The sequence below is a fragment of the Myxine glutinosa genome, chromosome 9 (genome assembly GCF_964187855.1).
Source record: "Myxine glutinosa chromosome 9, kmMyxGlut1.1, whole genome shotgun sequence".
Taxonomy (NCBI): Eukaryota; Metazoa; Chordata; class Myxini; order Myxiniformes; family Myxinidae; genus Myxine; species Myxine glutinosa.
In genome coordinates, this window is record NC_136269.1 from 6,762,799 (window position 1) to 6,787,833 (window position 25,035).

General features: G+C 43.9%; 1 protein-coding gene across 1 annotated transcript in view; it reads left to right on the top strand.

Moving 5' to 3' along the window:
* Nucleotides 1-25,035, top strand: part of LYST (lysosomal trafficking regulator) — a 457,799-nt gene that overhangs the window by 420,522 nt on the left and 12,242 nt on the right. The window contains exons 50-55 of the mRNA XM_078785068.1: nt 14,135-14,271; nt 14,503-14,601; nt 15,414-15,553; nt 15,966-16,063; nt 18,217-18,373; nt 22,381-22,452. Of these exons, the coding sequence (XP_078641194.1) occupies nt 14,135-14,271; nt 14,503-14,601; nt 15,414-15,553; nt 15,966-16,063; nt 18,217-18,373; nt 22,381-22,452 (703 nt within the window). The remainder of the gene's footprint in view (nt 1-14,134; nt 14,272-14,502; nt 14,602-15,413; nt 15,554-15,965; nt 16,064-18,216; nt 18,374-22,380; nt 22,453-25,035) is intronic.

A 25,035-nucleotide genomic window follows, 5' to 3' on the forward strand; every position in this document is an offset into this window, starting at 1 on the left:
TTTGTTGTTTTTCCTTAACACAAAAGTTATATTCATTTATATGCGTCACACAAATAATATTCAATCAGGTATGTATTTTATTACTAAACTAAGAATAGCATTGTATATGATTACAATCACAAACGGGAATACCTAATTCCCAACAACAATTTTTTCAAACCAACAAATTAAACATAATGTATTATTACCATAATTCCTCTCCACTTTTCTTTTCCCTCTTTTTCCTAACAGTGTGTCACTCGTGGTGATATGAGTTCACTGATATTGTAATTGACACAACTCATAACATTGTCGTTATGCCATTATCTTAATTCTACTGTTTCATTTGCAACATCACTTGATTTAATCTTTTAATCTCAGTATTTATTCATATCATCATAACAATCTTTCTATTTTAGGTCCATATTTGTTTCTATTCTTATCAACCTCCTACGGTTTATCAATTTGTTCCAAAACACTGCAACCAAAGGTTTTAACCAAAGCTCTACCAAACTATTTCCAATTTGAACTCAAAATGCTAATTAAACAACAATTCAAAGAATTAACTTCAATGGGTCAACAAACTCATTTTATAAACAGATCTAATTTTCCCATCCAATAATTTTCCTTGCCAAATGTCATATTGCAACACTTTAATAAACCTTCGAAAAATGTCTCCCAAATCAATAAATTCCCTTTTTACTTCCCAAATACTCATCTGTAAATTACATATTCAATTACAGTTTTTCCCTATTTGTTCGGCCTAAATGGCCACTGAAGTGGCTGCCAACATGCAGTACCGTTTTATCTACCAAGCAAGTATTCGTCCACATAAGATCTCTACCAAAATGTTGTTTGTAAAAACAAATCTGGGATTTCTGATTACATGGATGCACACTCTCAGGACATTTCAGGCTGCTTGTTAACAATCCACTACGATTAATTAATTTCTTTACCCACAATCAAATAATTAGTACAAATTGAGGATATTATCCCTATCACATTCATTTATAGATTCATTATGTTGGATCTAAATTTTCTCCCACTGCTGCAAGGAAGAACAATAGCTCTAATAAGTCTTTGTAATATCTCACTTCATTTACCCAGCATCGAAGAATTTATTTACTATCCATTCCCATCTGTTAACCAGTGACTTTGTTTGAACTCCAAAACTTAATTTGATGAATCCCATGTGTATGGTACCACTTATTGAAACCCCTACTTTTGTAGAAAATATCCAAGTAAGTGTTTGTTTTTTTACACCCCCTTAACTGTTGCTCATCCATTTCTATGCACCCAGTGAGTACTACTGACACCAGTATGCCAATATAGGTGTGCGAGATTAACAAATATGTTGCAGGTACACGTAACAGCGCGTTCTGAGTATAAATAACGTAACAGCGCGTTCATGGCTGCCCCTTGGTTTAAGATGCACAATGCATTCCGTTTTAAAACTCACAATAGTTCAAATCAGCAAGATTTTCTTTACTATTTTCCCATATCATCTATGCCTAATACACATCCATACATGCAGCACAATTTATATGCTGATAAAATTCAAGTTTATATATATATATATATATATATATATATCCATGAGCAGAGTATTCTGGGAAGTCAGTGTAAGACCTCTCCCAAATTTGGATAATTTTGTACTCCCTCATTTCTTTTTATGAAGCTCATATCCATAAATAGCTGTTATTCTCATATAAATTCTATCAAAAATGGAATCCCCAAATTACTCACAATTTTACTATTTAATTAATGGCTGCTCATAACCCAGCACATCAAATCTTTATATTCCATCTCCCTTGACAAAAGAGATAATGTTCATAATCAAATTTTATTTCTATTTTATTTTACGGATTCTCTGCATATTCAATCCCATCCACATAAAACTATCCATTTCCAGACAGGCACACTGTCGGTGTCAACAATCTTGTAAGATTGATACACAAAACAATAAAAAACACTAACATTGACACACAAAAAAATACACACACACATGCATTATGCGTATTTGTTTGCGTTGGAACTATTATTTACAGATCAAGATGGGTGTCAATTTTATTTCAATTTCATAAAATTTGTCCTTCAATTTTAGAAATGCTAATACACAAATGGACCAAAAAGTTTATTCTTAGAAAACCCCTATGATGTCACATTGAAATTACCCTTTCAGTTCCCACAATAATTTATCCAAATTTGACTACACACCCATTTACATGTCAGTCGACCACTGACTTATCAATCGTGTGGAACAATAGTCCGAAATTCCCACCTGATCATCATGTGACCCTTGTCCCTTGGTTTAAAATTTGCAAAGCAATTGTTCCAACTTTGTAAATTTAAAATTGTGTGCCCAACATAAAAGATCCAATTTCGGCATGTGATCAATTAATTATTAATTTGCTTACAAGCAAAAGAAAAAATGAATAATTCTTGCTCCGAAAACTTTTCAGACCCAAGAATTATCGACAGTTATTCTTGTTTGTCCAGTAATCGAATCTGTTGAGGCCAATCATCATTTGGGATTTGCAGCAATGAAGGCCTAATCATTGTCTGAGGTACCGGTACGCACTGGTACCCTTGATCTTGGTTTGCCCCATGACCTTGTCCTCCTGTTGACATACGGACATCTTCTTCTCCAATGTCCCATCTTTCCACACTCGAAACACCGGTTTCTGTCGTTTCCTGGTCTGTGCACCTGTGCATTTGTATTGCTGGGCTGCATCTCTACATCCCTGAGTTGCCACTGCAATCTCTCGTTGTCTCCTGGAACACGAAAAAATTCTCTGTACCGTCCTTTTTGGGGAGACAACTGGAAATCAGATGGGACAACCGTCACTTTCATTCCTAATTTCGAGGGCAGTTGTGCATTTGTCTCCTCCACTGTATCCTGTATCCTTTTTATTTTAAGTTCTAGATCCGTTATCCGTTCTTGCTGTTCCCGTTGTCTGGATTCACCATCCCAAAGATGGAATGCAAGCCAGTCTACCGTTAGATTCTGTCTCTTCCTGGCTTTCAATCTTTGTTCCAATCTTTCCAATCGACTTCGCTCAAATGTACCATCTCTTGGAAACTCCTCATCATGTCCCTTTGTCCACAAATACCAATTCTCGACCTGCCTTATAGCTTCTGCACCATAACGGTCGTACATATGATGTGTACAAGTACCTTTTTGTGGAATCTCTGGTTGTCCTTGTGTATTCTTGCAGGCTCCATTTCCCATTCTGCCTTTTATCAAAGTAGCGTTGGATGTGTTGTAGTTTGTTCCTCTAAAGCTTCACTCGTACCTCCAGGAAGGGTCTCTCCACCTGTTCACACGGTGATTTCCAGAGAATCTCCCTCAGCCGTGGCTTTTGCACAATCCAATCTCACAGATCAGTATTTGCAGATGAGCCGGAGGGTCAGTATGAAATGGGTGAATCCTCAGGTGTCCGCTCTGTTGACGGGGAAATCACACAATGGTAACCGCACATATATATCTGTATATAAACTCACCACCTTGCTCAATTTTCCCAGGTTGTCTCCACATTGTTAATATCTCGCAAAGATATCAAAGCTTCTTTCTTGAGACCGCATTTTCATCAATCAAACAATCAATATATTCAATTCAATTTATTCAGTTAAATTTATTCAATTAAATTCAATCAATTAGATTCAATCAATTAACAATTCAATCAATTATTCAATTTCAATTAATTCATCAATATTCATCAATAAATCAAATTAATCATTTTGGATGACTCCTTGCATAAGCCCTTTCCCCAATGATGTCAGGACAGGTCCATCCATTGACGTCACCTCTGGTTCGTACCTCATGTTAATTGATGAATCGCCGTCCTGTCCTAGGGTCATATCTGACATATTTCCCCATTTTGCCTGGTCTCCACAAATTTTCTTTGCAACCACTAAAGGCAACTCATCCTTCATTCGTGAGACAGCCAAAATGGATGGCAGATATTAAAGTTCTTTGGGAAAAATATCTCATCATTTTCTTTTAATAGTACCCAAAATCTCTTGGCAATATAAATTTCGTAAAACTCCTGAAATGGGACTGTCAAATTCCTTCAATCATGCTAAATTTTGAAACTCCATCGCTTGTAATACCCAATTTATCCCATAGGGCTTGAAAGTTCTTTCCCAAGTTCATGCAGCATTCTGCATTTGAACCCTATGATATCATTCATAATAATCATCATGATTTTATAGTCATGGTCCTATCATAATCATCTATTTAAACGAACATTTCCTTTATCACCACAGCTATGTGGTATAATCAACAATAGAATAAAACTGTACATAGCAACAGGCTTCCTCATGGCCACTTAGTATACCTATTGACAATAAGTCATAACAATATCGAATAAATCATTGAACAATTCAAAAATCGCTTCCACTGCTCTAGCCGCAGCATTCGTTATTTTGTTTGCTCATTCACTCTTCCTGATTCGTCATCAAGGATCTCCATCATCACACAGCGTACTTAATTCCGCATTTTAATGAGAGTTCAACAGGAATTTACGACTCGAAGGAAAAAGAACGAGCAGACCTTTTGCAGGATGATCGTTACAAAAATCGTTACATATATTAAAGTATTTATAATGTCGACAAATCATATCTTAATTCTTACAAGATTTTTGGTTCTTTGAATAAATCACAGCACCGGGAGAACCAGCTCCAAAAAATGGATCTTTGTGTTTATTCAGCACCCTAGTAATTGGCTCTTTGTGTACTAATTACACAGCACCCAGGCCCCGCTCATATGGATCTTTGTGCAGCGCTACACAGCACCTGAGCAAAAGGGGTTTCATCTACATTTTCCCTATCCGGTGTACCATCCGTGATATTTGTTTGCTCATTCACTATTCCTGATTCGTCATCAAGGATCTCCATCATCACACAGCGTACTTAATTCCGCATTTTAATGAGAGTTCAACAGGAATTTACGACTCAAAGGAAAAAGAACGAGCAGACATTTTGCAGGACGATAACTGGAATTAGTCGTGAAAATATATCCAAATACACAAAAATACACACCCACACAAATAACCAACATTTATTCCGTTTAACAGAACAAACATTTCCTCTATCATGACATGCATGTCTTCAAAATTATATGACCAAGAGAAAAAGTAAAATTAATTAAAAACTGCGAGCAGTGATAATCCGGGGACCATACCGCTCCATCCTGATTGGACGAGTGCGTGCTAGAGTCGTTAACAGCGACAGTCCAGATCCGATTTTTCAAAATTTCAACTCAATCGATCGAAAAATGAACGCAGGGATGCATTTTAAAGGTGCAGTGGCACTAACTGAGTTGCCACGAATATGGCCACGAAATTGCCAATATGGCCATCACAAAATATTTTCCTTAATCAATTGGCTCATAGCATAACCAATCTGTAAGTATTTCATCCGAAGATGTATTTCTGAGGACTTTTAATTAAATAAGTCATTTATAAATCAACGAGTTAATTTATTAAATGATTAATCAATAAATCAATATTTTCCTTGACAGCCACATCACTTGGTCAGTGTCATGTCCAAATATCAGCTTCCTTACTCAAAAGGTGCCTGAGTTAATGTAATGTAATTACTGTAATAAGATTACTGCAATTACTGTAATGATTACTGTAATTACCGGAACTGTAATTACTGTAATTACCTCAATTTATATATACTAGGGCGTGCCCGCACGTACGTGCTTGCAAAAAAAAACATGCGTGCAAACAACAACAAAAACTTTGAAACCACGTGGCAGTAACGACCACAGAACCCCCCTTCTATTTACATGCAATGGTTTGGTCCATTCGCAAAGCCAAAGCGAACGACCACAGAACCCCCCCTCTATTTACATGAAATGGTTTGGTCCATTCGCAGAGCCAAAGCGAACGGCTTGCGAGTACGGTGACCATACCTTGGGACCCACTTGTCCGATTAATTTTAAACCTTGAAAAGGCACATCCTCGGGTCCCCAGCAATATACCTTACCAGGACTAACCTTACCTTACCTTACCAGACTAAAATTACCAGGACCATTATCAAACATTTATCAAAATATTAGGACCATTCTCACACCAATGAATGACTCAATCCTTTAATGACTACATCCAAACCCAGACATTTTGAGTTCCGTAACTTTAATACTTCAAATTTTCCATTCCTTCCCTTCCTGATCTTTCGATGTAGGGATGGGTTCTTTTTAGGATCATGTTGCATCGAGCATTATTTTCCAAAACAGTGTGAACATTAACCCACACCAAAACCTCTGACATCCCACCATTAACACCTATTGTAAGCGTGCCGAATCAGTAAGCATCACCCCTCCTATGAGCCTCGACCAGAGGGTGGTTGTTACTCACAAACACTCGTCGCTAGCTGTTCCATTGTCTGCCGATTCCCACTCTGCTGTTTTTGTCTCATAATCACCAAACAAGAACAGTACACATTTCCTGTAATTATCTCTCATAATCAGGATAAATTTGGAACAGCCCTTAAACTAACACCAAGCAGATCAATTTTTATATTTAGGTTGAGGTTTCACACAAACTGGTTAACTAAATAATACAAAATTATTATTATTATGCTATTTATCTGGCAAATTTCGTCAAAAAAAACAACAGCACTGGTTCCGTGTCACCCATGCTATTTATCTGGCAAATTTCGTCAAAAAAAAACAACAGCACTGGTTTTGTTTCACCCATGCTATTTATCTGGCAAATTTCGTCAAAAAAAACAACAGCACTGGTTCCGTGTCACCCATGCTATTTATCTGGCAAATTTCGTCAAAAAAAACAACAGCACTGGTTTTGTTTCACCCATGCTATTTATCTGGCAAATTTCGTCAAAAAAAACAACAGCACTGGTTTCGTTTCCTGGAAGCAGGGTGCCGGAATGGACATGAGGGACAATGAGGGACAGTGAGGGAGTGTTGGTATGCAATTTTTATCCAATCGCCATCTTTCACAGTAATTCTGGACCGGCATGAGGTGGGATTGTCTGTCATGAATTTATTTGTTGATCGAACGAGTTTTAATTTGTCTAAATCCGACCAGTCGTTCCAAAGATATAAGCCTTTTTGTCGCAATACCATAAATTGGAATGAGGTAAACATATATATATATAAATATAATTCCCTTTCCCGGTTCCCTGTCGCTCGCCGAGCAAGTAGAGTGCTTTGAACAAGTGCAAAAAAAAGAAGTACTTTATACGTGTACGGGTGTGTAAACGAGTGTACCGGCCTTACACGTCCTGGAAGCAAATGGTCGCAAGGTGCACGCTTGCTCCGTTTGCTCCCAGGTCACAGTAAGACCCTTAATGACCAGCGCAAAAATACGTATTTACAGAAATCATTTAGAAAAAAAAACACGAATAAATTGCTACAGTCGTTTATCGAAGTACCATTCGTGATGGCTCACGCCACCTATCGCGGCATCGGTGCGCACGGAACCCCCAGAACCACCTCCTTCCCCATGTATGTACAAAACTATTTCCAAGTTCGTAATCATATTGGACAAAACAAGACACACTCACCTTTTTTTAAAGACTTGTTCGTACAATTGATGTCAGCGGTGCCTCCAAATTGTAGGGGAATTTGTAGCTGAGAGACTCAAGACTCCAATGACCGGACACAGGTTTACAAAAGGTCTGGTTTATTAACTGGTTATTCACTTCATTCCATTTACCAAATAATACCGCATAATTCAATGGCTGAGATTAACTCTTTTCGCATGGTCCTTCTCGTTCGGCTGATGTTCCTCCGCCACTCCCGTTGGTCAGAGCTCCTCGTAGCAAGTCCTGTCGACTCCACGTTTGCTCTCGTTTATATGGACAAACTGGACTTAATCCCCTCTCCGCTAATGCCCCGAGGTCATGCATGTACCAAGTCCTGGTATCAGCTCGCTCCCCTCCTGTTGTGAGTTCCGTTTACCAAACGATAGGGGGGTGCTTCAGCCAGGGGCTGTGACCAGGTGGACAAGAGATTATCATGTTCGGGCGCATTCCTGACACTCATTTACAAACTCGTCTTTCACAGAGTTTGCATGTAAAATGTATCTGCTTCGTTACTAGTTTAATTAATAAGTTACCAGTGCCAATTAATAAGTTACACTGAGTTACACTTCCACAAAACCAAAGCATTCAGAATCATTGGAATCTCCCGCGATGAAGCTAACTCCAAGGGCCTCTCACTCACTCACCGCAGGCAGGTTTTTTTTTTTTTTTTTTTGGATACAAGATCGAGGCTCGTGAAAGAGCGAACATTAATCACACAGAAAGACAAACAGACAAACAAAACAAATAACATCGGGAGCGGTAGACAAGATGGGGAGAGAGGGGGAAGGACACAAACACAACATTTGAGAGCAGGGACCGAGAGACATGGAGACATCGAGAGAACTGTGGGAGGGAGAGGGCTTAGGGGGGAGGCATGGGAAGGGGGGGGGGGGGGGTGGGAGAGGTATAAAACATATGGACACTGCCAAGACTTCCAGGAAAGAAGTTGGAATTTCAAACAAGGTGGATCTGGGGTGAATTAGTGGGGGTAGAAAAGATCAAGGTTTTGGATGGGGGAAGATAAGAGATGGTGGTGAACAGCTGTTTTGAAGACCTGGAGGGAGGAGTGTGATTGAAGTGAGTGTGGGAGTTTGTTCCAGAGGCGGGAGAAAAGAGGAATGAAAGAGTGAAGGTGAGCAGAGAGCCGAGATTTCGGCAGTTTAACCATCAGAGGGTGGCTGGCAGATCTTGTGCGACCTGTAGGAATATTTGGGGGACAGAGCACAGAGAGAGCTGGGGAGCAAGGCCGGAGAGGAGTCGGTAGAAGACAGAAAGACCACCTACCTGCCTGCGGTGAGTGAGTGAAAGGCCCTCAGAGATAGCTTCATCGCGGGAGATTCCAATGATTCTGAAAGCTTTGGATTCAACAGCGTGAAGCCGAGCCAGGTGTGAGGCAGGAGCACCAGCCCATAGGGGAGAACAGTATTCCATTGAGCTGCGGATGAAAGCCTTGTATGTGGTGAGGAGCTCAGGTGTGCCTAGGAAGGACTTCGCACGACGGAGGATGCCCAGTCGGCGACTGGCTTTGGAGGCCAGCTTGGAAATGTGGTTTTCCCAAGAAAGATCATGGCAGATGGTGAGACCCAAAAGCTTGAGCGACAGAACTTCTTGGAGAGGATTGTTGAGAAAGTAGATGGGAGGGTTGTCCAGTCGATCTTGGTGGTCTTTCCGTCTTCTACCGACTCCTCTCTGGCCTTGCCCCCCCAGCTCTCTCTGGGCTCTGTCCGCAAATATTCCTACAGGTCGCACAAGATCTGCCTGCAACCCTCTTATGGTTAAACTGCCAAAATCAAGACTCTCTGCTCACCTTCACTCCTTCATTCCTCTTTTCTCCCACCTCTGGAACAAACTCCCTCACTCTCTTCAATCCCACTCCACCCTCCAAGTCTTTAAAACAGCTGTTCACCACCATCTCTTATCTTCCCCCATCCAAAACCTTGATCTTTTCTACCCCCGCTAATTTCACCCCAATTCCACTTTTTTGAAATCCCAACTTCTGTCCAGGAGGTCCTTGGTGTCCTTGTGTTTTATACTTCTCCCTCCCCCCCTCCCCCCCTCCCCCCCCCCCCACTCCCTTCCCATGCCTCCTCCCCCCAGGCCCTCTCCCTTCCACACATCTCCCTGCTCTCGGATGTTGTGTTTGTGTGCTTCCCCTTCTCTCCCCATCTTGTCTTCCGCTCCCTCTTTTTGGGTATTTTGTTTGTCTGGTTGATTTGTTTGTGAAGTAAATGTAAGCTCTTTCACAAGCCTCGATTCAGTATACAAAAAACAAACAAACAAAAAAAACGTCGGTTCGACCACGTTCACGTGGACTTGGTGGGACCGGGACCTCTGCCCCCCTCGCGGGGTTTCACTCACGTCCTCACCATGGTGGACCGCACCACCCGGTGGCCGGAGGCCGTGCCTTTGGCGGCGACGACGGCGGCGGACGTCGCGCAGGCGTTCATCGCCACCTGGGTTGCCCGGTTCGGCACCCCCTCGGACATCTCGTCCGACCGCGGCCCCCAGTTCACCTCAGAGCTCTGGGGGGCGGTCGCGCCGGGGCTCGGTGTCCAGCTGCACCGTACCACGGCCTATCATCCCCAGGCCAACGGCCTGTGCGAGCGTTTCCACCGCTCCTTAAAGGCCGCGCTCCGGGCAACCCTCCGCGACGGCGGCTGGGTCGACAGTTTCCCCTGGGTCCTGCTGGGCCTCCGGACGGCGCCCAAGGACGACCTGCGCGCATCCGCGGCGGAGTTGGTCTTCGGACAACTGCTGCGGGTGCCGGGCGAGTTCCTCCCCGACTTCATGGCACCATGGTCCGCGGTGCAGCAGCGCTCCTTGCTGCAGGAGACCGCCCAGAGGTTTGCCCCGGTGCCGACGGCGCACCACGGGCGCCCGCCAACGCACGTCGCCCCGGAGCTTCGCACGGCGGAGTACGTGTTCGTCCGACACGACGCCCACCGGACACCGCTGCGGCCCCCGTACAACGGGCCCTTCCGCGTGCTGGAGACCGGGGTGAAGCACTTCACCCTGGACATCGGCGGTACTCCTGACCGCGTGTCTGTGGACCACCTCAAACCGGCCCACCTCGACGTGGACCACCCCCCGCCAGTGGCTCAGCCCCCGCGTCGGGGCCGCCCCCTGGCGGGCGTACCCCCGGCACCGCCCAACCCCGCCGGCACGCCACCTCCCGGTCCCGCACCCATCCCAGGGGCAGCCGGTGGCATCCCGGCATCCCAGACGTCGCCAGCCGCCAGAGGGCGCTTCGGCCGGGTCATCCGTTTGCCCCGCAAACTGACCTTTCAGGTGCGCGGGAATTCTGCGGGGGCGCGTGTGGCGGACACGATGGCTCGCTGGCGCGATGACATCATTCCGCGCACCAGGAGGGTGGCGGCCACGCCCAAGGGGTAGGCGTGGCCTCAGGATATACACGGGGATCACAGCCCCGAGCACGGCAGTGCTATAGTTTGATCCTCGGAATAAAGACGCTTGTGGTTACATACGTTGTTGCTTCCTTTATTGGCAAGACAAGTCGTGCGCATAGCACCGCACTACAATATAATATAAGAAATATGAAACGTTTACATTTTGTAGTCCATTGTATAATTTAAATAAACATAAATGCAAATTTCGCATGTGGAAAAAGTAAGTACACCCCTACATTTATCACTACTTCAAATACCTAAAATTAGAATCAGGTGTACCAGCTCAGGTGCAAATGATTAGAACATCGTTGGAGAGGATCTTGGAGGAACATGTCTTATTTAAACATCAGACATTTCGTTTGGTTTCCTCTTTGTTGTTGAAGTGTGCGGCGCCACAATGCCGAGATCAAAAGAGCTCTCTGAGGCCTTCAGAAAGAAGGTTATGGATACCTACGAGTCTGGGAAGGGATTTAAAAAGATCTCCAAACAATTTGAAATCAATCATTCGACTGTCCGGAAGATCATCTACAAGTGGAGAAGATTCCAAACAACTGCCAACTTGTTCAGGCCATGCCGCCTCAGCAAGTTCAGCCCGAGAGCAGAGCGCAAGATGCTGAAAGAAGTCTCTAAGAACCCCAGAATGTCATCACCGGACCTACAGGTAGCTCTTGCCACTGTTGATGTCAAAGTGCATGAGTCTACCATTAGAAAGAGGCTGCTCAAATTTGATCTACATAGGAGGTGTGCCAGGAGGAAACCTTTGCTGTCCAGAAAGAACATCAGGGCAACACTAAAGTTTGCTAATGAACACCGAGGCAAAGACCAGCACTTCTGGAACAATGTGCTCTGCACAGATGAGTCAAAGGTAGAGCTATTTGGCCACAGTACCAGAAGACATGTTTGGCGAAAACCAAAGACAGCATTTGACCACAAGAACCTGGTACAAACTGTAAAGCATGGTGGTGGAAATATTATGGTTTGGGGCAGCTTTGCTGCATCAGGGCCTGGGCAGCTCACCATCATATAATCCACTATGAATTATTCATTGTACCAGAAGGTGCTTGAGGATAATGTGAGGCCATCTGTCGGCAAGTTGAAGCTCAACCAAAGGTGGACCTTGCAACATGACAATGACCCTAAACATACCAGTAAATCCACCAAGGAATGGCTGAAAAGAAAGAAATGGAGGGTTCTGGAATGGCCAAGTCAAAGCCCAGATCTAAATCCCATCGAGATGTTGTGGGGGGATTTGAAACGAGCTGTGCATGCAAGAAACCCCTCAAACATCGCACAGCTGAAAGAATTCTGAATGGAGGAGTGGGCAAAAATTTCTCCCAGTCGATGTCAGAGACTGGTAGACAGTTATAAGAAACGCCTACTTGAGGTTGTTTCTGCCAAAGGGGGCAATACCACCTATTAGAGCCAAGGGTGTACTTACTTTTTCCACATGTGAAAAGCCACTCGCTTTTCCACAAAAATTCCCATTTGTTTATTTAAATTATACAATGGACTAGCCTGGCGTTGGCTTAGCGGTTAGGGTGCCGGCTTGGGATCCTAGGATCCTGGGCTCGAATCCCGGTCGATTGCTGAATTAATGCCAGGGGGGTTGACTCAGCCTGTCATCCTTCCTAGGTCGGCAAATTGAGTACCAGCTTGCTGGGATGAATGATCCCGGTGTGTACCCCGATTTGGAATAGGTACACCGTATCCCTGCGCATCGTAAGAGGCGACTAAGGGTTGGCGTCAGGAAGGGCATCCGGCCATAGAAATATTGCCTCAAACACGGAACCATGATTGTTATGGGGCCCGCAAGGCTATCATTCATTCATTCAACGATCATTCATTCATTCATTCAATGGACTACAAAATGTAAATGTTTCATGATATTTGTTATATTATAATCACCCCTATCTATCAATATTGTTGAAATGAAGATCAAATTGCTGTATGTTGAAATATGTTGAAAAAGTCAAAACTTTACATGGGGTGTACTTACTTTTTCATGTGACTGTACATACATACATACATACATACATACACACACACATACATATACATGCACACACACACACACACACACACGCACACACACACGCACACACCTTTGTTTCAGCTACTGTGAATCTTGCAGACAGACTTTGTATTTTTTTCAATTTTGCGTGTTTTTCACCTTAACTATGGTGCATGCTAAATGAAGAACGACTTCTTGTTCACAGATCCCAAAGTCTATTCCTTCTCTTTTGAATAAGACCACACCTCCTGACCTTTGTTTTCTCATTCCCCAGGAATCTGCCATTGTTTTTAGCTTAAATGTCCATATCGATAACGTATTCGATCCTGAAACCAAAAAGCTTTTGTATCAACTTGAGATTTTGATCGGAACCGACGCGTTTGTCATCGTATACAGTGTACACGGTCGATGCTGTTGTTCTAGTTTTATTATGATGTTCAGGTATGGCAGACATTATCGATATCGGTTTCATGCCTTTATACCCCCAACGTGCCAATACCAACTTGGTGGGTGCCCAAACCAACTACACACACTAACAGGCTACACGCCCAGCCATTTCCACAACACTAATGCACCCATCCAAACATCATTCTTCCACTCGCACCACAGATGCCAATATCCAACCACAATTTACCTATACCCTCTACCTAACACTTACACTACCCGCCCCGGGTATTCGTGATGGGGGTCCACTCTTCCCCCATTCACAGTAGTAGCCCTGGTGTTGGGCTAGCGGCTAGGGTGCCGGCTTAGGATCCTAGGATCCTGGGTTCGAATCCCGGTCAATCGCTGAATTAACGCCAGGGGGGTTGACTCAGCCTGTCATCCTTCCGAGGTCGGCTAATTTGAGTACCAGTTCACTGGTAATTCCCTGCTTGTCGTTAAAGGCGGCAAAAAGGGTTGGCGTCAGGAAGGGCATCCGGCCGTAAAACATTGCTTCAAAAAGGGGACCAAAAAACAACAACAACCACAGTTCCCGAAAAAGGCCAACCCCCGCCTGTGGGGAAAAATGGCCTCTAAAGGTGTAATACCCCCAACGTCCACCATCCGAAATGAGGATTACTCAGTCATTGATACGGGGACATTTCCCATGAAAATGTTTAAATCTCCACTTTTCTTTCCTTCTCTTGTCCATGTCGGTTCGTTTTAAGCATCCCTTTGAATTTTCCCATTGCAGGAGTCCGCACCATGCACAGCACAGACATCCAGTGGTCCGCGATTCTTAGTTGGGGCTACGTGGACAACTCCCTGCGGTTGAAAAGCAAGCAGACGGGTCCAGCGCTGATCCTCGTGCAATGTGACTCCGCCGACGAGGTGATGAATGGGTCCCGTTCAAACCGTTCTGTGTTAGCCGATCGTTTTTTTAGGCAACATCTGAGATTTTGAAATGGTATCGAATTGTGGGCACGAACAAGTTGTTTGAAAATCCTAAAACACAGCCAGGTGACGCACATGATAAATCCTTACAATTTCCCCTTTTACGCCCAAATGCAGTTCTGCTCGTTGCTGTGCCTCTGATTTTACTTGTTTATTAATACGAAGCAGGTTTGCTGTTGTGCATGGACACCTGACAGCCGGCAGCTGTACACCGGAAACCGGGCAGGTGTTCTCACCGTCTACAGCACCCACTTCAGCAGCACTGTGGTTAGCAGCACCGCTCATTTCTTGGCATTAGTGACCTCCAAATGCACTGAAAACGTATTCTGCTTGTGGCCGAGCTCCATCCTCACTTATCCTGTGGTGCACTTTCTTTGAGGTCATACTTCCTGCTTTGGTTAACCGAAGGTTATAAAATGCACCTTTAAGGCGTCTTGCACTGTCACGACTGTTGTAGGCTCGTGGCGTCTTTAGAATATTGGTTGAGCCCACACATCTGGTGTGTTTACAAAAGAATGGGGGTTTTTTGGGGGGTTTTCTTGTATACAACATTGAGGCTCATGTAAGAGCTAACATCAATCACAAAAAAAACAAATAGACACATAAAACATGTGATAAAGGGAGTGGGAGACAAGATGGGGACAGAGAGGGAAGCACACAAGCACAACAGCAGAGAGCAGAGAACAGGGACATCAGGAGATCTGTGGGAGGGAGAGGGCTTGGGGGGAGGAGGCAGAGGAAAGGGTGGGCGGGCCCGGGGGGGGGGGGGATGTGGGTGGTATAAAACACATGGACACTGCTCAAGTAACATGGGTTGGAGATGGGTGTGCGATTTGTCATGCACATGTTCAATAGAAGTTAGCTTAGCCTCGAGGCATTGTCAACCTCCAGCTTGGTGCTAACAGGTTTGGGCCTAATAATTTGCAGGTCAACTCAAGATGCGATCTGCTGTCTGTAGAGTGAGGAAGTTGATAATTGCTTTTGCTCTCCTGACAAAGTGTGAAGCCGTCGGTTAATGAGGACGCAAGGCTTGCAGGCCCGAGTGATAAATGCCGATGACGCATTTCCCTGCCTCGCAGCCCCTGGAGCTCGAGCTGGAGCGCAAGGTGTGCTTTTACGGCCACCGGGGTGGAATCGCAGCATTGCACGTGTGCAAACCTTTCAGCGTCCTTGTGAGTGCCAGCCAGGATGGCACGTGCATCTTGTGGGATTTGAATAGGTAAGCCAAGTGAATCGTCAAGACCACTTGAGGGTCATGTGCAGTTGCGTGGGGGGAATCGACGGGAAAATTGCTAAATCAAGGGAAAGTGGTAGTGCGGAGAGCCAAGATGATTTGTGGGAGATGAAAGGCCGAGGGTCGAGTCGGATAAATGCAATTACGAGGTTCACATAGTGTGGTTTAGCTGTTTGGAAACTATGACAGTAATTAATTGTTGAAAATCGCACCCATTTCTGTCCATTGGGAACATTACGAATTGGACGCACAGGAATTCCTGTTGCGCATTTGTTCCGAGTGATACTTCATCGAAACCCTTTGACGAGTTTTAAGCACAACGATGTAACCGTGTGCACGTGCGTACGGTGTGTGCACGTGTGCCAATGCTGCACTTCCTCCTGCCGTGTTGCCACAGACTGTGTTACGTCCAAAGCCTCACGGATCACAAGAGTCCCGTGAACGCCATCTCTGTTAGCGACACGACGGGAGACGTCGCATCAGCTTGCCATTCCGGTAGGATACCGCCTCCCCTACGTCAGCTTGCCGATGGCGATACGTTTCTGCGGTGTAGTAATTCTTGTCCTGGATGCTCGCTTATCACTCATGATGCTTGTTCGTGTGAGGTGCAAATATTCAAGTGCCATGTATTTTTCCGCCACTATGTTTCTAATTTTCTTACTTCCTGTGGAATGGACGTGTACCATCAAGCTCGTTGTGAATGAGGTCAAAGCAGCAGAAAAAAAGTCATTAAAGGGGCATGTCAGTGCGATTTTGTGATGCACGTGTTTCATGTAGCATCGGAAGTGTGGGGAAATGATCATTCGTTCCCACTTGGAATTCGATCAGATGAGTGCACGGGGCACGTGTACCGGAGGGCTTTACGTTTGATTAATTGGCAGGTTGTGTGGTCTTTGGAAAGCTTCCTGGAAGAGGGAGATAATTTAATGAAGAAGAATGATGAAGTGTGAAGATACTTGGGTCCTTCATTTCATGCCGTAGTTGATGCGAGCCACCATGGAGTGGAGATGTTCTGCGTCACCATCACCAATAATAATTTGAGCTGCGGCCGTCAGCAGGAGGATTCGTAGCAGTCGTGTTTTGGGATTTTCACGATTTAATCCACGTGAGATTCCCATTTAATCACAGAGACTCGTCTCGCCATGAAATGAGACGAGCAATATGCAGACGATGACGACAGCATGTGTCGTCTCAGGATGTGATTTCACTGCATGATGATTTTTACCTTCATAAGGAAAATGCCACCACTACTACTCTCACAGAGATGGGTTGGGAAGTTCTAAATCATGCTCCACACAGTCCAAAGCCTTTCCTCAATATACTCTGGTTGTTACATGAAACGTCACATGACTAAAAGTACTCATATTGCGATACCAACCATGATGTTCTACCATGGTAAATGAAAGCAATTTGTTTAATTTTAATTATTTATTTTTGAGTCGATTCTCTTGGCTTAGCGGTTAGGGTGCCGGCTTGGGATCCTAGGATCCTGGGTTTGAATCCCGGCCGATCGGTGAATTAACGCCAAGGGGGTTGATTCAGCCCGTCATCCTTCTGAGGTCGGCAAATTGAGTTCCAGTTCACTGGTATTTCCCTGTGTGTCGCAAGAAGCGACTAACAGGGTTGGCGGCAGGAAGGGCATCCGGCCATAAAACATTGCGTCAAAAAGGGGGACCACGGCACCCGAAAAAGGCCAACCCCTGCTCTGTGGGGGAAAATGGCCTCTAAAGGTGGTTCATTTTCAAGTCGATTCTCATGCATATGAACATGTTTGGATACTTACGTTTCCCGGCTTGTTGGTGGCTCGAATAACCAACGTGGTATTGCATTTTTTATGTCTCTGCCGACAAAGTAGCCGGAGGCGTTATGTTTTCCGGTTGTCCGTCCGGCTGACCTTCCGTCCGTCCTTCCATGCGTCAGTGATACGTTTTCGTTACTGCGATAACTTGAGAACGGCTGAAGGGATTTAAATCAAACTTCGATCAAGTATGCACTAGGATGTTAAGGTGAACTGATTAGATTTTGGGGTCAAGAGGTCAGAGGTCATGTGAGGTGAAAACACTGTTACAGTGATAACTTGTGAGCCACTGTTGGAATTTTGACCAAAGTAGGTACAAATATGTATCTTGATGCAAAGATGAACTGATATGGGTTTGGGGTCAAGAGGTCAAAGGTCAGAGTTTGTAACAGGATTTTGTTACCGTGGTAACTTAAGAACAGCTCAAGAGAACTAAGTCAAACTTGGTACAAGTATGCATAATGATGTAATGATAAACAGATTTATTATGAGGTCAAGACGTATTATGAGGTCAGAGGTCACGTTAGGTAAAAATTCTGTTACTGCATTAACTTGTGAACCACTGATGGGATTGTTTTAACCAAACTTGGTTTCAGTACATATTATGATACAAATACAAATTGATTAGATTTTGGTGACAAATGTCAAAGGTGAGAGGTCATGTTTGGTAAAAATATGATGTGGTACAAGCATGGATAACCACCTTTAGATGATATGGATAATGGATAATGTCAAGCATGGATAATGGTGTATTAATATTGGCGGAGGCATATCGGTCGGCGTCGCGACGTCAAATAATGTCGTTCTAGTCACGGATGGTTTTGGATCAGTTGACGTGTTTGTGTTGCAGTGGGTGGTGGAAGCGACTTGAGGCTTTGGACTGTGAACGGTGATCTTATTGGACATATGCACTCACCTGAGGCAGTTTGCTCCTTGGCTTTCTCCAACCAACCAGAAGGAGTGTCTGTCAACGTGATTGCTGGTGGATTGGAGAATGGCGTCGTCAGGTCAGTAACCTGTCTCAGGCTAAGCTGAGGGCACGACTTCCACAACAATGGATTGTATTCGGACGTGCACCACTGCAAACGCTCAATTAGTATTTAATGGTTTTAAAATGTATCGGCTCATACATCTGGTCATTGTCGTTGTTCGTACACAGCACAGTTCTTCGTACACAGCACAGTTCTTCGTACGCAGCACATGGTTGTAGGCTGGCATCAGTTCTTGCAGGGGTATGATGGTGCCGCTGATGCAGTGCCCCCTGTAGGTTAGAACAGGAATTTGTAATTTGTTTGGCATGTCAGTGACAGCTCACCTACTCTTCGCGAAAGTCACCATGAGATATTTAACGTCTACAAACTAATGCTAGCAGACGGGACATCCGGTATAATGTACATCAAAAGGACAGAACAAACATTGATGCCTCGCCCTACCTGCAAAACACCAGGTTGAGAGTTTATAGCTGGATCGAGATTCGAACCAAGGTTAGACAGCTGAGATGAGTGCACATACTCCAGGCTATCCTGACAGCCCAGACTTCCGATGAGATAGTTCCACAAGTTAGTAGATACTACTCCCTTCCCACCTGTCCTTTTCATCCATCTTGGTCAGGCTCACTGATCCTCTTTGCCTTGTTACCTCCGCCACTGAAGGTGGACTGACATTATGTTTCACCCCTCTTGGTTTGTCTGTCTGTCTGTCTGTCTGTTTGTCTCAAAGCAGAATATCTGAAAAAGTTATGGATGGATTCGGAAGAAACCTGGTGGACAGGTTTTGTGACGAGGACGAATTGATTCGATTTTGGTTCATGTCCGGATCCGGTCTATCAATGGGATATAAAGCAGCAGCTGTGCAGCTTGGTGGAGGTATGCACTCTACCAAGTGCCCATTCGAGTTCGGTCTTGAAATGATCTTCCCTTTTATTTAGAGCTAAAATTATCCCGTCATAAATGAAGATCATCTGGAAATCCAGTCGCTTTCGTTTTGGAAAAAGTTGTGAAAAGAAATAACGAATTATTTGAGAAATATTTGATTTGCAAGCAACTAGTAATTGTAACCTTTGCCACCTTTGTACAAAAGATTAACACACAAGATACAAAACAAGAGTGAACAAGAAAAAGAGCAATCAGAGATTGCAAACCCTCGCCAGGATGTATTTTCAGTGATTTTTTAAGGCTTTTGTGTTAAAACAACTATGGCGGCCGAACCACTTGACCGATGACTTCATCATTATTATTTTTTTCTCCACCAATTTATGCCTACATGACGCTCAAGAAATTTCATCTTGATCGGATGAAGTTTTGTACTTGTCGAATTTTGACGTCATAATGGAGGCACCTATGACATCATCATTAACATATTTTATTCCCCATGGAGAGTTCTTTACAATGAGCCATGTCTCAATTTTTTTCTATTCAGCACTTTTGGAGATATTGAGGTGCAAAGTTTTTCGGTTTTTCAAAAATGGCGGCCGAACCACGTAACCGATGACGTCTTCATCATTTTTTTTTCTCCACCAGTTTATGCCGACATGGCGCTCAAGAAATTTCATCTTGATTGGATGAAGTTTTGTACTTGTCGAATTATGACGTCATAATGGAGGCACCTATGACATCATCATCATTAACATATTTTATTCCCCATGGAGCGTTCTTTACAATGAGCTATGTCTCAATTTTTTTTATCTTCAGCGCTTTCCGAGATATAGAGATGCAAAGTTTTTCGATTTTTCCAAGATGGCGTCCGAACCACGTGACCTATGACGTCATAATTATCATTCACAAATTCTACAGGTGGAGTTGCACCTATGGTGAAAATTACCTGTCAATCGGACCAACGGTTGCAGAGAAAATCATATTTATTCTGTGCAGACAAACAGAAACAAACAAACAAACAAACAAACGGACTCAAATGCAATGCCCTCTCCTCTGGCGAGGGTAACTCGTACGGCACTCGGTAGAGCGCATACAACCACTACGCTGAACAGTTTACGTTTTGTATCCATCTCTCTGATAGTCCGGATCTTTACATGGACCTGAACCAAATTCTAAACAGCTTATTGTTGTCGCCTACTCAACTCATTCACCAAGTTTTGTCATAATTCATCCACAACTTTTTGAGATATCGTGCTATATGTCGTTTTTGGCTGCATCACTCGATGGTGAAGAATCGCTTCAAACATTCTGGTATCCGCATCTGGATTCGGATCTTCAACAAAATCAAATTATTTCATTCTTGTCACACACCCAACCTCTCCACCAAATTTATCCAAATTTCACCACCAAACACAACTTTTTGAGATATCCTGCACACAAACAAACAGACAGGGGTGAAAACACAACGTCTGTGCACCTTCGGTGTCAGAGGTAATAAGTTGTGCAATGGATGAGTGTATTACATGAAAACTTTGTTTGGAGACGCCATTACCGGGATACTTTTGTCCACACCACCACACAGGTTATCAATGTACGAATGGTTAGTGGTGTTGCTGATTCTTTGTAAAGCATTTTGAAGATTTTGCTCGAAATATAAAGTACTATCGGTATGCAAGAAAATGATTTGTACTATATAATATGCTGAATTAATCCCCGCAATTCAAGTAAGTTTCTTGGTCCACCAGTTAACCTCGGTTTCCATATCTACTGCTATAGGACCTTGTAATAATGGTCGTATCGGGACTTGCAGGCCAAGCCATGGCTTTCTTTGTTCCTTCCGACTCTTTACTGTCGAGGTACCATTCGGTGCGTACTTGGATCATCGTCTTTGTTGAAATATCAATCTCCACCTGATGATTTGTGCTTCTGAGGGAATAGCAGGCTGGATCGGAATCCGATTAGGTGTGATTGGTTTTTTGTAGCTCATCTGCACCTGGTGCCTGATGTTGGCTTAGCAGTTAGGGTGCCGGCTTGGGATCCTAATATCCTGGGTTCAAATCCTGGGTTCAAATCCCGGTCGATCGCTGAATTAACGCCAGGAGGGTTGACTCAGCCTGTCATCCTTCCGAGGTCGGCAAATTGAGTACCAGATAACCGGTAATTCCGTGTGTCGCAAAAGGTGACTAACAGGGTTGGCAGCAGGAAGGGTATCCGGCCATAAAACGTTGCTTCAAAAAAAGGGGACCAAGGTGCCCGAAAAAGGCCAACCCCTGCTCTGCGGGGGAAAATGGCCTCTAAAGGAGGTTGTATCTGCACCGTCGGAGTATGATGCCGCCTCAAACTTACACCGGTTCTTCCCCGTGCCTCGCTCTACATGCCGTGCATCGATTACCACGCTATTCTCCTTCCTGCCGTCGAACGTACCATCATCGATCGTTGCCAAACAATTTGGTCCGATGCCCACTTGAACCTTCGACTTTGGTTACCTTTTCTCCGCAGCATCGCTTTGAAAAGCTAATTATCCATTGAGACCACTTTATGATAATGTGTCTCTTGCCAATTTCAAAAATAACATCCAGTCGTATATTTACAGCAAGGATGGTAACATCTCTACATGACCCTGTCCAAGTAAATAATACTTAGACATGCTTAACGTCACTCATAGTGTTTCATATTTATACATAAACAACTGATTGTTAGCGGTGCCCATTTCTTATGGCTGTCGCGTGTACTACTCTTGCATCAACTTTGAGGTTTATCTCATTTTCATCATATTGACTTTCCTTCAACAGTAAAACTTTAGTTTGTACATGCCCCGCGTGTGGTATTGGGAACTATTCACTCTTGGGAATTCCAAGTGGGATCACGCTAAGATGACGAGACATTGTTTGCTGCTGGCACGTTCATAGGATTTATCCTACTTCGCACACTGATTGGCTGGTTGACAAGTTCACAGTAAAGCCATTGACATGTGATTAGTCTGATGCAATTTCATATTTATACATTAAAGAGGTGATATTTCATCGTTTTTTTTTTTTGTTATACCCTTTTCTTTTTCTTTCCCTTTCCATAATTATTTATTTTACTGTAAAGTTTTGTGAGCGTGTCATTCAGCTGAAGCTAAAATCTTGTGTTCACAGATTGTGGAGCACATGGGATCTGAAGGCCATACGCGATATCATGTACCCCAAGTGCAGCCTATCCATCACCAGGTGAACCCTTGGCATATCCAGATTACCCCCTTGCTCCTTTAATGCTTCAACATGACATCTATGTCACTTTGCTTTTCCCTTACTCTCTCCCTCTCGCTTGGTTTTGTCAGTCATTGTTTCTCTTCTCTCCGTCCTTGTACTGCCTCCGTTTCCTCACATCCTCAGCTTTGTTGTTTCACTCAACATGGCGATACTGCTTTTCCACTTCCTTGTATCCCTGTAGGAGTGCATTCTTGTTGCATGCCTTGAACACCACCATTTCTCCATCCCAGCTGGTCTGATAGTGCTTCCATTGTTGTCACGGGCCTTGTAAAAGGGCATCGCGCCATCTTTACTTGCCATCCAACTTCACTGTACACTCCACATGGAACCCTTTCCAATCCCCTCCCTCAACTTGTAACCATTTCCACTTGCTTTCACCCACCTTTCCTTTGGCAGCCTCTCCACAACCCTAACCCTATCTCCCACCCAACCCCCTCTTCCTCTTCATTTTCCTCTTGCTTGCTTCCTCTTATTCTAAGCCATCTTTATCCATCTGCACCTCTAATATCTGGGATCTCTGCTCTGGTCTCTGTTACCTCTCCTTCCAGGTAATTGCGTCATTGTGTAATGCAATCTGCCTGTGTGAAGCCTCCACTGTTTTAAGCATTCTTATATTTCGTGGTTATACCATATTTTTATATTACGTGGTTTCTTATATTTCGTGGTCTTGACTAGTAAGTGTACCTTTTCCAGCCTCCAAATCCTGGTGAAAACGAGTCGAGGCTCTCAGAAACAGTCTTGAATCCGCCATTGTGGCTTTTCATCGACACAAAGTCTCGGCTCGTGGAAGTGCAAGGTTACAGAGGGTAAAAAGGAAACGTAGTGACAGTGGGCCACAGTTGGACACATCAAGGTGGGGGATGAATGAACAGAAAGGAAGGGGGGGGGGGGGGACTCAGTAACCTGTAAGTGTTGAGGATGGTGGAAATATTTTTTTGGGGGGGAGGGGTGAGGGATGTTTAGTGACACAAGATGGTCCTAATCAGGATGGGGTTACTGGAAGAACACGTGCATCGTGGGGGAGCTCAGCAGGGTTGCAGGACTGAGGGCAGTGAGCAAAGGGAGCTATACCAGAGGTGACGAGGTAAAACGAGGCTACTGATGCGAGAAGTGAGAGCAAACAGACCTTGTTCTTCGGTTTCATTGTGGGAGATTCCAATGATTGTAGAAGTTTTTAATTCCTCAGAACCCCTACTGCCATCCCCCGCAGTTTTGAAAAATGATTGAACCAGCCTCTTATCTCCTCAATTCTTGTGAATTTGCTCCATCAAGCCCCACCACTCCTCCCCCACCACCCATAAAAAATCCCCAGAAAATTTCCTTCCCTAGAAAAATGAAGAATCCTTGCAGTAAATTATGTTTATGATATCTCCCCATGCCAAACTTTTTGATTTTTTTTTTTTTTTTTTTTTTTAAATATGGAAGCCTACAGCAACTGCAAACTAGAAAGAGCAATCAGAGATCGCAGACCCTCACCAGGACTTGTTTTTGTGGCAAATAAATGCAAAATATATACCAAAGGAAAGGTCATTTATTGCAAAAGAAATGTCTAAATGGCCTTGTTGTAAATGTGTATAAAGGTCTGAAAGGTTGTAAAGGTCAAAACGTCTAAAAATGCGTTTAAAGGGTCAAAATGGTCCGAAGTGTCTCAAGTTGGAAGAAAAAAGGTCGAGAAAGTTGGTCGAAGTGTCTTAAAAGGTCGAAGGGGTCTAAATGATGTCATTTAAGGTCTAAAGGGGGCAGAATTGTCTGAAGGGTTCAAAATGGTGTTAAAACGTCTAAATGGGTCTACAGAGTGTTAGAAGGTCTGAAGGGTGTCAAGGTCTCAAAGGGTCTGAAGGTCTCAAAGGGTCTGAAGGTCTTAGGGGTTCTAGAGGATCTAAAGAATCTAAGAAGATCTTTCACGAGCCTCGACTACAGTCGTGGCCAAAAATATTGGCACCCCTGGACTTTTTTCAAATAACTCACAATTTTCTCCATAAAATAAGTTGAAATTGACAAAAGTATTTGTTCTCCACAATTCTTTATTTCACTGTTAATATTACAGAACCTTTGTTTTTGATTCAGAACTTAATATATCCTTTTGAATCAGAAGATAAAAAGAAATGGCATTGACAAAATTATTGACACCCTAGACTTAATATTTGGTATCACAGACTTTGGACAAAATAACTGCAGTCAAGCGCTTCCTATATCCATGAATGAGCTTCCTACACCTCTCTACTGGCAGTTTGTCCCATTCTTCTTGTGCAAACTGATCCAGTTCTCCCAGATTTGAAGGGTGCCTTCTCCCAACTGCTGTTTTCAGATCTCCCCACAGCTGTTTTGAGATCTTCCCATAGGTGTTCAATGGGATTTAGATCTGGACTCATTGGGGCCACTTCAGAACAGTCCAGCGTTTAGTTTTGAACCAATCCTGGGTGCTTTTTGAAATGTGTTTGGGGTCATTGTCCTGCTGCAAGACCCATGACCTTTGACGGAGACCCAGCTTTCTGACACTGGGTTGAACATTGCGCTCCAAAATGCCTTGGTAAACTCCTG